At 49.7% G+C, this 12,827-nt stretch overlaps 1 protein-coding gene across 10 annotated transcripts in view; it reads left to right on the top strand.

The window, feature by feature from the left end:
* Positions 1 to 12,827, top strand: part of FMNL3 (formin like 3) — a 314,942-nt gene that overhangs the window by 216,540 nt on the left and 85,575 nt on the right. For all 10 annotated transcript variants that reach the window (XM_085600370.1, XM_085600369.1, XM_085600368.1 and 7 more), the window contains 2 exons: positions 2,255 to 2,348; positions 5,195 to 5,269. In XM_085600370.1, coding sequence (XP_085456496.1) covers positions 2,255 to 2,348; positions 5,195 to 5,269 — 169 coding nt within the window. The remainder of the gene's footprint in view (positions 1 to 2,254; positions 2,349 to 5,194; positions 5,270 to 12,827) is intronic.

Below are 12,827 nucleotides of genomic sequence, written 5' to 3'. Positions count from 1 at the left end.
AATCTATCCCCGTATGTCATACTAAACTGTGTAAAATCATATGTATGAGCCCCAGACGATATCTTCGTATCTATGCTTCTCTTCATGTGATTCAGTGTATGAGGTCCTAGGATTATCAAGATCGGGTATTATCCCAACATGCAAAACATCGGTTCTCTTTTCCTGACTACTCCTTCGAAGGGGAGTCTATTATGCACTCAAAGTTCTTCTACTTGGAGGCGCTGAGATCATCTTTACTTCTATGGTGTGTTCCAGACTATAGGAGAAAGGGTGGCATTCACCTGGGAACAGTCTATTGGTGTCACCACTGTGCCCTAAAGTATAATGTTGTAATGAAAGAATAATTTTGAAACAATTGAAGGATAAGTAGCCTTGTGTCCATCATCCACTGAGAACCTTCTGTAAGGGCAGCTGATTTTGTCTCTCTTACGGGACTGGTGCAATATTAAACATTTTCATAGGCCCATTGTTTTCCTTGGTCACAAGCATACATTCATTTAATTGCATACCATGATGAGTTCGTAGATCAGCTCTACCTCGAAGAATGGGTTCATGAAGACCCACTAGAGATTCATTGTCCGTCCTGGTGAGGATTCATAGATATTTGTGGATGTTACTTACCCAGACTTATGTACTGGGGATGTTGACAATAAAAAGATTGAATTTTAATTGTGGGTGCCACAGCATCACAAAGAGGAGGTGCCTTCTTCAACTTCTGGTGCCTCAGAGCTGCTGAGGGGGAAGAACCTTCCACAACTCATCTGTTACTGAGCAGAGGTACCGTCCTCAAGTCACGGGTGCCGCGCAGTCTTCGAGGATAAGCTCATTCTTTCATCTTCAGGGTTCTCCCTCATCGCTGAGGGGAGTCTACCCCATGTGGGTGCTTCACCTCCTGTTATATGTGCCTCACATTCACCAAGGAGAAGAGTATTCCTGAAGTCAAGGGTTCTTCTCTATTGCTGAGAAGAGGCGCTTTCCTCGCCTTGTGGTGCTTCACCTTTGTCAAGGTAAGGTGGCTGCCTCACCTCATGGCCCTCTCCTTGTGGTTTGAAGACCACCATAGAAGAGAAGGGTCTTTCTTAACTTCTCCATACCCCAGGATTACTGAGGAGAGGAAATGTCCTTACTTTATGGGGTGCTTCAGCACTGCTGAAAACAGGAGCCTACTTTTTCCTGGAGTGCCTAAGTATCAGTGAGACAAGGACCCTTCCTCAACTGATAGGTGCCATAGCATCACTGACTGGAGGATAGTGCCTCACCTCATGAGTGCGAACCATCTCTTGGTACTGGAAGTTGCTCTCCATGTGCATGACTCACTGTCACTACCAGGGTGAGCCCTCCTCAGCTTTTGAATGGTTCAGGACATATGAAATCATCAACCTTTCTCACCTTTTGGGTCCCTCACTCAATAAAGTTAGGACAGTTACTCGCCTGGTCGGTAGCTCCGTGCACCTGAGTGTAGGTTGAACATTTCTTGCTTCTACTGTCCGTGTTATTTCTTTCAAAACAGTTGAACAAAACCCTCATCAAATCCGTTTTTTTTTTACAGCTTTACTGAATGGTGTTCATCATTTCCTTCCTGATTTTAACACATTTGCTTCCTTTTTCATCCCCTTGTACATCCTTGTTTTCCTATCTGACCTTCCTGGTTTCCCCAGTTGCCCTTCGTTTCCCCACCTGTCATTATGTTTTTCTACCTGTCATTTCTGGTTTGTCAGATCTCCTTCCTTGTTTTCCATCTGTCCTGTCTTGTTTCCCATTGGTTTTGCCACGTCTCTACCTGGTTTATCAGGTTGCCTGTTGGTTTTCACACTTACCCTTTCCGTTTTGCAACTCATACCACTTCATTTCCCCAACTGTTCGTCCTAATGTTCTCTTTTTCCCCTCCTCCCCCACCCCAGCCTGTTGGTTCCATTTTCCCACTTTTGTTCCCTATTTTTGTGTTTATATAATTTCTTTCCTGATTTCTTCCCTGAGTTTCCAGGTGAACCCACCTGTCCTGCTGCCCTTCTGGCTTTTCAATGAGCACTACTTGATTTATCTGCCATTCCTTCCCCACCAGCTTTTCCTCTTTGTCCTACCTGGTCTTACTTGTTTGTTATCCAAGTTTTGAGGGTCTTCACCTTTATTCTCGGTCTCTCTATCCTGTAAAGATGCCTGGATCAGTTGCTGCATGGGTGCTGCTCTTTGCCTAACATCTTCGTTAAGCATTGGTTTATAACCCAGCAGTTTTGTTGCATTTGTTTCTCCACAGGACAAAGGCCCTGGTGCTGGAGCTGCTGGCTGCAGTCTGCCTGGTGAGGGGAGGACATGAAATCATCTTAGCAGCCTTTGATCACTTTAAAGAGGTAACACATTAACATTGTACAGGCCTTAAATGATAAAATGGGATTGGTCAGAAAGTAACTGCGGAGAGACGAGCTGGTGTGATAGAGGGACTGAAAGGCAAGGGTAATGTGTCAGTGAATGAGGGGGGAATTAATAAGTGTTGATGTGTGATAGAGTGAGGGAAGAGATGTAGTTGGTGTTCCTGATTGCCAGGGAGTTAACTGTTAGCTTGTAGTAGGGTGAAAGGAAGGAGAATTGTGTTATTTGAGGGAGTGTTAAGAATTGTTGGTGTGTAGTTGAGTAAAAAGAGGTGAAATTAGGTTGTCTGAGGGAGAATAATAATTGTTGGTATGTGGTTGAGCGAAGGGGAGGTGGATTCATTTGTCCGTTTTTGAGAGAGAAGCAGGGAAGGGATCACTGATGCTCCTTTCTTCTCCTCAGGTGTCACATTGTGTAGCCTTCTTAGGCCCTCATACCACTTAGGTGCTAAGAAGGAGACAGGCTTATGTCGTGTGGACGGGCAGTGCAAGGAGCACACATGTTTGTGGAGAGATTTAGCCCTGTTACAAGTCCTACCCTCGAGCATCTACCGATGATTCCCCTTACTCTCTAGGGAGGATGACCATATTCTTAAGTATTAACAAGGTGTTTGTTTTCTGGTGGTTTTGTCCGAAATGGTTTGGTTCCTATTTCAGTTACTGTTCTTTTTATTCTTAAGTGGGCCTCTTTCGGCTGGGCATCACTCCGGTTCTAAGTGAGTACTGTTGTGTTATAACAGTTTGTTTTGGGGTAATGATGTTAATGCATCCTAGAGAAGCTCTGAGTTTGCTGCGCACATGTCCTTGTGACCTAATAATGCTCTCTTTTTAACTGCATTTGTGTCCTAACAGATCTTATTCTTATCTCGACACAGCTATTTTTAGAGTTTAACCTTTCTGTGTTCTTATTGGGTTGTATTTTTTGTTTAATTGGTTTATTGAGTTTTAACATTTAAATCATACTGGGTTGTATTATGACTTAATGTTCTCTTACATCCTAACATAATTTTCTTTTGTGAGGGACTGTACACTTGTATCATGGCAGAGTTCTATTTTGGGTTGAGTGCACTGGTGACTTAACTGAGTTACGTTGTGCAGGGATCAGCATGCTTTTATCCAGCTGGTTATAGTTACAGCTTGGAGCACAGTATTGCTGTCTCCTGGTGTTTGGTTTTAGTAGTAATCTTTAACCAGTAATTCTTCCTTGGTTTTTGTTTCTATGGGATAACCCCACTGATCCTGTAGCGCGCCCTGCTGCCTTTTGACTAGGTTGTACAAGCCACACACTTTAGAGACCTGTTCCTGGTGTAGTAGTGTTCTTGTAACTTTGCTGAAACTTTTCATTGGGTGACTGCCCTTGTGCCTTTAGACAACCCTGCATTGAGGTGACCGTGCTCTTTTATGTTTTGAGAGTTGACACTCTTCTTGGTGGAACTCTGCTGTATCCGTATAGAGTGTTTTCTTCGAGGTAACAGTGCTCTTGTATCCTTACAGAGCCTGTGGTCAAAGTAATAATGTTAATGTAGCCTTGCTGAGCCCTGTTTTGGGGGTGAAGGTGTTCGTGTATGGTTACAGAGCCTTCTTTTCAGATGAATAATCTTGTATCCTTAGTGAGCCTGCTCTCTTCTGTCCTGCTAGTACTTCGTTTATAGGCAACTGTGCTATTTTAGGTTGTCAGCTCTGTTTTGAGTGTGATCTTTGGTTTTGTTATGGGAGTGGCTCATCTTGTATCCTTCCAAAGCATTCCTTTGTTGATAACTGTGTATTTGTACACTAACTGAGTTCTGTTTAGGGGCTAGAGAGGAGTCTTGTGTCCTACAAAAAGGACTGTTTGTGGTTTATGGTGCTCTTGTCTTCTAACTCAGCTCTGTTTTGGGAGGTCCTTGTTCTTTTATCCTTACTGAGTCTTGTTTTTGGACGGACAGTACTCTTCTTCACTAACATAGCTCTGCATTAGCAAGTGATTTGGTGATTTAACAGGTCTGTTTGGTTTTGCGTTCCGGCGCAGCTCTGTTTTGGGTTAACACTTTATTTGTATTGTAACAGAGCTGTGGTTTGGGGTGCTAGTTCTCTGGTGTAGTCATGGAAGCCTTTTGGGGTAACTGTTTTGGGCTTGAAAGTTTTACTTTTTAGGAGTGACAGCACTCTTTAAAATTAAAGTTTGCGTGTATTGGGAGTGGCCTATGTTTTTTCTTAATAAATAGCAAACACAATAAGACGAGACTGCTTTGCATATGGCTGGGTCTGAACTGGGGTTGGCGAAGTGAGCTAAAGAACGAAGATGGATTTAACCCAGGTCAAATAGTGATTGAGGGTGAGTGTCTGAAAACCTTCAGCGCTCCGTCCATCATCTTACTGTGTTTGCTTTGTTTGCCATAAGTTGGCAGGGTATGCCCTGACTTCGGTCCCTTGCTCACTTTGCTACTGGATTCAAGCTAACCTGGCTGATGAGGGGTGATGCCCTGAAACCGGTCCCAGGATGCTTATTTCCAGTCCAGGTAAGATCTGGCTTGGCAGTTTGGGCTGGACTGTTGTCATGAGGAACAGGGTCAAGACTCATTTGCATATGGCTGGGTCTGAACTGGGATGTCGAAATGAGCAAAAGAATGATGATGGATTCAACCCAGATCTAATAGTGACTGGGGGTGAGTGTCAGAAAACTTTCAGCGCTCCGGCCATCATCTTATTGTGTTTGCTTTGATTTCTTAATAAATAGCATTCGTGAATTTCCTGGAGGTCGTTATTCAATGTGGACTATAAACTCTAGACTTATTTTCATGATGATTTGGACCTTAGACGCTGCCATTAACCTGTTTTTGAAATTTTAGGTGTGCAAGGAGAAGCATCGGTTTGAGAAGCTCATGGAGTATTTTCGAAATGAAGACAGCAATATTGATTTTCTGGTATGTACTTTTGGCCTGTGGAACCATGCCCTAAGATTGCCAATCTGGGCATGCAGTCCCTCCGGGGAACATGGTGTGGGGTAAGCATGAGGTGTGGAGCTTCTGCAATGCCCAAAAGGGACTGTCATTCTGGTAATTCTTTACAGTTGTATCTGATTGAGACGTCTAGCTGCATATTTGTTACCTTTGAATTATTCCCAGTCAACAGACTAGATCCAGAATGTTTTCTACAGCAGTACGTCTGCGCGTTGGTAGAGGGTGTTGAGCGACTCTGTATCAACGTTGTCCACTGGATGTGACGTCGGCAGAGTCCATATAAGCCCTCCCTTCATGCGATGACGTCAGTTTCTTCCTTTCTGCATTTCTACACAAATCCGGAGAGCGGTTCCTCTGGCCATTCTTGGACTCTCTCGATGTTTTGTCAACGACACAGTGTGCTTTTTTCTGGTGTCCTCAGGGTCCTGTGGATGACCATGTCAGCCTAGACCCTCGCAGTATTTGTATTTGGTGCCTGGGTTTTCCCCATGACTCCAAAGAGTGTAGCTCCTGTCTTCAGCTTTGGCCATTAGCATTGCAGGAGAACTGCATGACTCTCCTGGCGACGAGGTGGTCGCAGGCCCCATGTCGGTTGCGGTCTACTTCTTGTTCCAAGGACTGCTCAAGGCCCTGCTCCAGGAATCCTTTTCGTGAGCATTCTTCATCCTCGATGTCGACTGGTAAGTCACGCCATAAGCAGTCAAAGTCGCAGCCTTTGCCGCATACACGTGGCATCTGACACCCCTCGATGTCCTCGGGTTCAGGAATCGGAGCGAGAGTCTACCCCACGCCTTCCGGTACTACCCAGTGATTGGACCACTCTGATCAGTTGAGAAAATGTTATCTCTCTCTTCATGCTATATTTGGTTATCTGTCTCCTTCTGGTGTGCGTCTCCGCCCCAGAGAGGCCAGAGGAGCTAGACTGAATTCACGCCAGCGGGGTCTCCCCTGCCTTCAGTGAGGCCTTCTGGATCCGTAGTCATATCAGTCTTGGCTCCGGTGCACAGCCCCTTTGGGTTCCCACCTGTGATGCCAGTGTCTGTTCAGTCTGCTCGGAAGTCGAAGTCGCCAGCGTGATTCACCGCTACTGTAGCTCTCTTACCTGACTTCAATGTGTCACCACATCAACGCTGGACGATGTCCGGAACGGCGTTGACAGAGCGGGTCACCCTGGGCTACTTTCTTCAGAGGAGCCCCCAGCTGTTTTCACTTAGGGAGAACAGTGTTTTGGTGGAGTCAATGATGACATAAGCGACGTTGCTCAGCTTCCTTTGGTATTTCATTGGGTGTCTGAACTTGGTGTGGCTAGTGTCCTTGAGTCTTCCTCCCCTCCTGCCCCCCGAGATTGTTTTCTGCTCCTACCCTAGCTACTGAGACTTGCTCTGCTTTCGAGGAGAAATGTGGTTCTGGAGCTGCAGCTCCCTTCTGTGGAGCTTGCCATTGGTCCCTTAGTTGGGGTGCTTCATCAGGGCCAGGTGGAGGCAGTGCCTATGCTTCTCTTTACTGAGTCCCTATTTGATTTTTTGCTGGGCTCTGTGGCTAAGTCAGTTTCGGGGGCACCAGTGGACCGGTCTATAGCTCATAGGCACCGTCCAGCCCCTGGAGCCCGGTCTGCCTCTTTAGGCAGCCTACTCTGCACAGCTACCTGGCTCAGGCTGCTACAGCCTCCCCTGGCATGGGCAGACTTCCCTCCAGACAGGGACTTGAGTAGTCTCCATAGTCGGTATATGTTTTCTGCCACCAGTTCTGTTTTGCGCTCACTTAATACCGCTTGTGCCCTGGGCCATTTTTCTCACGGTCTTGTGCCTTCTCCCCTTGCTCCCGGATGAGGCCAGGGCCGCCCTTACCCAGTTACTCCAGGATGGCCGACAGGCAGCTAAATTGCTGATTCAATGTGGATTCTGTTGGTTGTGCCATGGCTCTGTCCGTAGCACTTCGCTGGTGTGCCTGGCTACACACCTCTGGTTTCTCAAAAGCTGTTCATTCCAACTTGATGGACATGCATTTTGATAGTCACCATCTGTTTGGCGCTCACGCTGATTCCACTTTACACAGTTTTCAGGACAGTCTGGGTGGAGCGGGATATTGAGCCCTGTTTGCTATACTGTCTTCTTCTATCATCCCGTACTCAGTCTATCCGGGGATGATCTCCTTAATTTATTTTCTGTGTGAGCCGTTCTAGAGCTGTGCCTGTTGGCTTCTTCTTTTCATTCGTCTCCTTCGAGTGGCATCCTGTGTTGCGCTGCCACCCCAGTAGGTATTTTCTTCTCTTGCATTCTTATCCTGTCGATGACAGGTCGTGGTCCCTGGTTGTTTTTTGGGCCACATCTTATTTTTTGACCCTGTTTAGTTTCTACGCCTTTGGCTGCATGGTGTTCTTGTGTTTTTTACCCAAGTCCTGATTAGGGTATTTTCGTGGTATTGTGCGGATGCACTGATGTTGCACTGATGCACTGTTGCCTTGTTCCCTGTTTGTCTGTATGCCTTACAGCTATTCCTCCATATGTGTCTGGCACAATGGTACCCCCTTATAGGGTGCTCCACATGTCTTTCTTTGGTGTGACAGTCATGTCGGGGGCTCTTCTTGCTCCTGCCCCCCCCTCTGTTTTGTTGAGTGTTTTTCCACACTAACCAGGGGGTTCTTTCCTTCCACTCTCTCTCTGGTGCTCTTCTTTCCTAGCAGATGCATGGGAAGGTGCATGGTTCATGGCCTAGGATCCATTGTCTGGTCCTGACCCAGGCGGTGTTCCTTCTTTACTCTCTTCAGGCGTTAGGGCTTCTTGTGCTAGTTCTTGCTATACATGGGGAAGATGGCTCCTGCCCTTTCTCTTTCTCTCTTTTTTTTTTTTTTTTTTTTTTTTGAAAGACCTTTATTGAGCAAAGTAACCGTTACACTGCGTCTCGCCAACAACCCGGAGGCAGGCCGCTATATCAGCAAGTTTATCCAGTGAAGGCGCACCATGGCAGAAGTCATAAGAAATATCAACATCGTTACATACAGGGATATACACACCAATGCCATTAATGAGCGGTATCATGACGTAGTCAGTGAAGAGTAGAAGGTCTTGCATTTGTGGGCTACGTGGACTAAAAACAAATCCTAGGCGCCCAGTCCCGTCCAATCGCTCCAGCGAGTTCTGGGACCACTGCCCATGTAAAAGGCAATGTATAGAAAGATCATCCACAGCCACCTTTTCTCCCAACCCCCCCGCAACAATCGGAGGGAAACAGAAAACTTACGGTGCTGAACTAATGCATTAAACCAACAAACGTGGCAGCTTGCTCATACGGGGGCTAACGTACTAGAACCCGTCCGTCCTGGAGGGACGGCCACGAGTATCATCGGGGGCTGCAGGAGGAGCCCAGGACAGCAGCCATAGGGCAGGGGGGGGGGGGACGCAGCGGGACAAAGCAGCAGGTCTCCCGATCGGGGAGGGGAGGCAACACGACAAATCCAACAGGCATGCAACAGGCACGGGGACCGGCAAATGCGACGCACTCCGCTACCCCCAGGCGCTCCCACCAAGCAGGCATCCATCCACACATCACGATGTGGGCAGGGCTGAAAGGTCTACCCCATGTCATCCGAAACGCCCGTCCCGGGGGAATCCACAGATGCAACCGAACTCGCCCGCTCTCTTGTCCACTGCAGGAAGGGTTCCCAGATGTCATTGGGCCTAGATGCGGTGGGCATCGACTCCCAGTAGGTCGTGAGCTGCGTCTGACCATACGCAACGTCACGGACCCATGCGGCGAACGTAGGCAAGGCTCCACGGCCCCAGTGTATCGCCACCTGACGTTTAGCGTAAAGTAGCAGCAGCGCGTGCAGTTTCCTGTCAGCGGGTACGGTGTCCTTAACATATCCCATGAGCCCCAAAAGCGGAGAGGGCTCATCAGTCCTGTTTAAAATGTGGTTGATGGCCTCAAAGATGCTCGACCAGTAACCAACTAGCTTAGGGCAGCTCCACGCCACATGAATGAAGGACGCGTCAGCTCCGCAACACTTCCAACAGGAAGCGTCCGTGCGGATCCCCATGCGATGCAGCAGCACCGGTGTGCGGTAGTACCGGTGCAAGAATTTAAAATGGACCAGTCGGAGTCTATAGTTCGGCGACAGCTCCGTCAGTTGCGCACAGCAATATTCCCATATGGCATCAGACAGGGCGTCGTCCAGATCTGTGGCCCAAGCCTGTTTGGCTCTAGGCACGGTGAGCGGTGCCTGCTCCTGCATGCAGTTGTAAAGTCTGGACACCAGCTTCGCGGGGGAGGGTCGTGACAGTAAGTTTTGGAGGGCATCCAGTTGCGGGGGTTCCTCAGGGAATTGAGGCCACATCTTTTTGCAGGACTCCCGGAGAGAGTGATACAGGAGCTCGTCTGAGAACGAGGTTGGCTGACCGTCCGAGCGGGCACCCAACTCACCAAACGTCCCATCAGGGTAAAGGTCAGCGAAAGTGGCCACCCGTCTCCCCTGGAGAGTAAGAGTATCTCCCCTAGCGCCGAGGCAAGGCAGCATCGGATTGCTTCGCAGCGGTATGGCCGGCGCATAGAGCAAGGGAAGGCCCGCCCTCCGGCGCAGCTCCCTCCAGGACCAGCGGATCATCTCAACGGTGTCCACCTCCTTCGAGGGGCGGGAAACCCTGCCATACAACGCCACCCGGAGCGGCAGCGGGGCAACCGCAGCCAATTCCACCGCCACGTGCGGTTGGTAGGGGGTGGGGAACGCCCAGAAGTGCAGAAACTGAGCCTGAGCGCACAGCGAGTAAAGCTTAAGGTCAGGCGCTCCAAGGCCCCCCTGCCTCAGCGGGAGCGTGAGCAAAGCCCAAGAGGTCCGCGCCTGCCGCCCAGCCCACACCAGAGACACAAGTAGGGAGCGGACTCGAGCGTGAAAGCATGCAGTCATGGGCAACGGGAGATTAACGAACAGATAAAGGAATTTCGGGAGAACTACCATCTTCGCCAGCGCCACCCTCGCCACCAGGGACAGGGGAAGTTTGTTCCAGGCCTCCACCCTCCGCTCCAGCCAGTCGACCGCTCTGCCTAAGTTTAGAGACCATAGTTCCTGCGTGTCCCAACTAATCCAAATACCCAAGTATTTGACCGCATCAGCCTCCCAACGGAGGGGGTAGTCTGAGGGAGGTGGAGCTGTCTCGTCAGTGAGAGGGAATGCAACTGACTTGGACCAGTTTATAGACACGCCCGCCAGCCCCTCGAAACGTACAAATTCTCGTAGCAGGGGATTCAAATTCTCTGCGGGGTTGGAGACATACAGAGTAACGTCGTCCGCATAAAGCGAAATCAGCAGGCTGCGAGAACTGAAGCCTATCCCTCTCGCCGTGTGGTGCTGGCGCATTCTTGCCGCCAATGGTTCCATCGCAATAGCGAAGAGGAGGGGCGACAAAGGGCACCCCTGTCTAGTCCCCCTGGAGATGGGAAAGGGTTCGGACACCAGGCCATTTACACGCACCCGCGCACGGGGTCTGTCATATAGCAATTGTATGAGATTAATAAAGTTACGACTGAATCCCATCTTGCTCAAGATACGAAAGAGGTACGGCCATTCTAACGAATCAAAGGCCTTAGTCGCGTCTAAGAACACGACCGCGGCCTGGACGGAGGGGTGAAGATAATGTAGGACGGAGAATAGTGTTCTGAGGTTGTGCGAGGTAGCACGGCCAGGGATAAACCCCGACTGGTCTGGGAGAGCAATGATCGGCAGCAGCGGCTGTAGTTTGTCCGCTATGACCTTGGCAAAGATTTTGGCGTCTACATTTATGAGAGAGAGGGGACGATAGGAGTCCAGGTGCAACTCGTCTTTGTCGGGCTTTAGGAGAGTGACAATGAGTGCCTCGCGCATGGAGTCTGGGAGGGCATTCAGCTCTAGCGCCTCCACGAAGACAGAGTGCAATTTTGGAGCTAGTTCTTCAGCATATGTCTTATAAAAAAGTGTGGTAAGACCATCCGGGCCGGGAGCCTTATTAGCCGGCATGCTTTTAATGACCTGAGCTATATCCTGAGCAGAGACAGGCAGGTCCATGTATTGCCTATGATTGTCATTGAACCAAACAAGGGCTATAGAGTCAAGGAAATCGTCCAGGGAAGTCGGGGCAGACGAGTGTTTGGACGTGTAGAGAGAGGCATAAAAGTCAGCGAAGGCCTTCAGCACCGCCTCCGGGCCCGTGACCTGCGTCCCCTCGCTGGACATGACGGTGTGTATATAGTACGCCTGAGCCTGGGGAGCAATCAGCCTAGCCAGTGTTCTGCTCGGTCTATCACCCTCCCCGTATCTACGAGCCTCCGCCTGCTTCCCCAAGAACTTCACCTCCCTCTGCGCCTCCTCATTGTATTCCAATAGTTTTGTTTTGAAACTACCTGCATTGGCCAACGTCGGATCCCGGCAGAAGGCCGAGTCCAGCTCTCTAAGTTCTTGCTCTAACTTAGCCAGTGTCCGGCGTATGGAGTGTAGCACCCCCGCTCGCCGAGCTATGCACTGGCCCCGTATGACCGCCTTAAAGGCGTCCCACACCACCGCCTCAGAGGACGCTGAACCCTCATTGTCCTCGAAGTACTTAACAATGTCCTCCCTAATTTCTTCCGTGAACACCTGATCCGTAAGAGCGTGGGGCGGCAGTCTCCACGAAAACGCCCTAGGGGCCACGTTGGGTATACGCAGTTCTAGCATGCAGGGAGCGTGGTCCGAAAGCGACCTAGCCTGAATCTCCACCTCCCCCACCCAGGTAGCCACCTCAGGGGACAACAGCCAAAAGTCTAGCCGGGACCAAGCATCGTGGTGGCACGTGATGCAGGTCCCCATTTTCTCTCCGGGGTGTCGGAGTCTCCACACATCAGTCAGTCTCCCCTCCTCAATCACATCCAGCAACGCCTGTCTCGCCTTCGTGTGTGTAGGCCTGCTAGCGCCCCTTCTGTCCAGTTCATCATCCAACACCACATTAAAATCACCCCCCACCACTATCAGGTCACAGTCAAGCAGCACAATTTGCGCCCAGACATTGCGGAAAAATTCAGGGTCATCCACATTGGGGCCATATACAGCGGCTAAAACCAGTTGCCTACCCTGCAATGAGCCGTGAACCAGTACATATCGACCCTCCTTATCCAGTACACAATGATGCTCTCTCCAGTCCAGCCCCCTCCGCACGAGGACAGCCACCCCCCGGGCATAGTTAGAGTATATAGCGGAATATACATTCGACCACCTGTGGTGTTTTAGCCTGGGCGATGGGGCAGAATTGATGTGAGTTTCCTGTAACAAGCAAATGTCAACATTGTGTCTAGTCAACATAGTATGCATCAACCTAGCTTTTTTATAGTCCCCAAGGCCACGAATGTTCCAAGTCCACAGTTTAACTCCCCCCATGTTGACGGCACAGCCAAGGCGACCAGGCCGCCTCCCCGCCCCCCCACCCCGCCCCAACAGGCCCGGACCACCTCTTGCCCCCGAGCAGCTCGGTCATGTAATAATAAATTGCATTGCATTGCACCAGCACCGACAAACAAACAAACA

The sequence above is a fragment of the Triturus cristatus genome, chromosome 4_2 (genome assembly GCF_964204655.1).
Source record: "Triturus cristatus chromosome 4_2, aTriCri1.1, whole genome shotgun sequence".
NCBI lineage: Eukaryota > Metazoa > Chordata > Amphibia > Caudata > Salamandridae > Triturus > Triturus cristatus.
The sequence above is the reverse complement of the archived record's forward strand: the minus strand, read 5'-3'. Positions and strand labels throughout refer to the sequence as shown.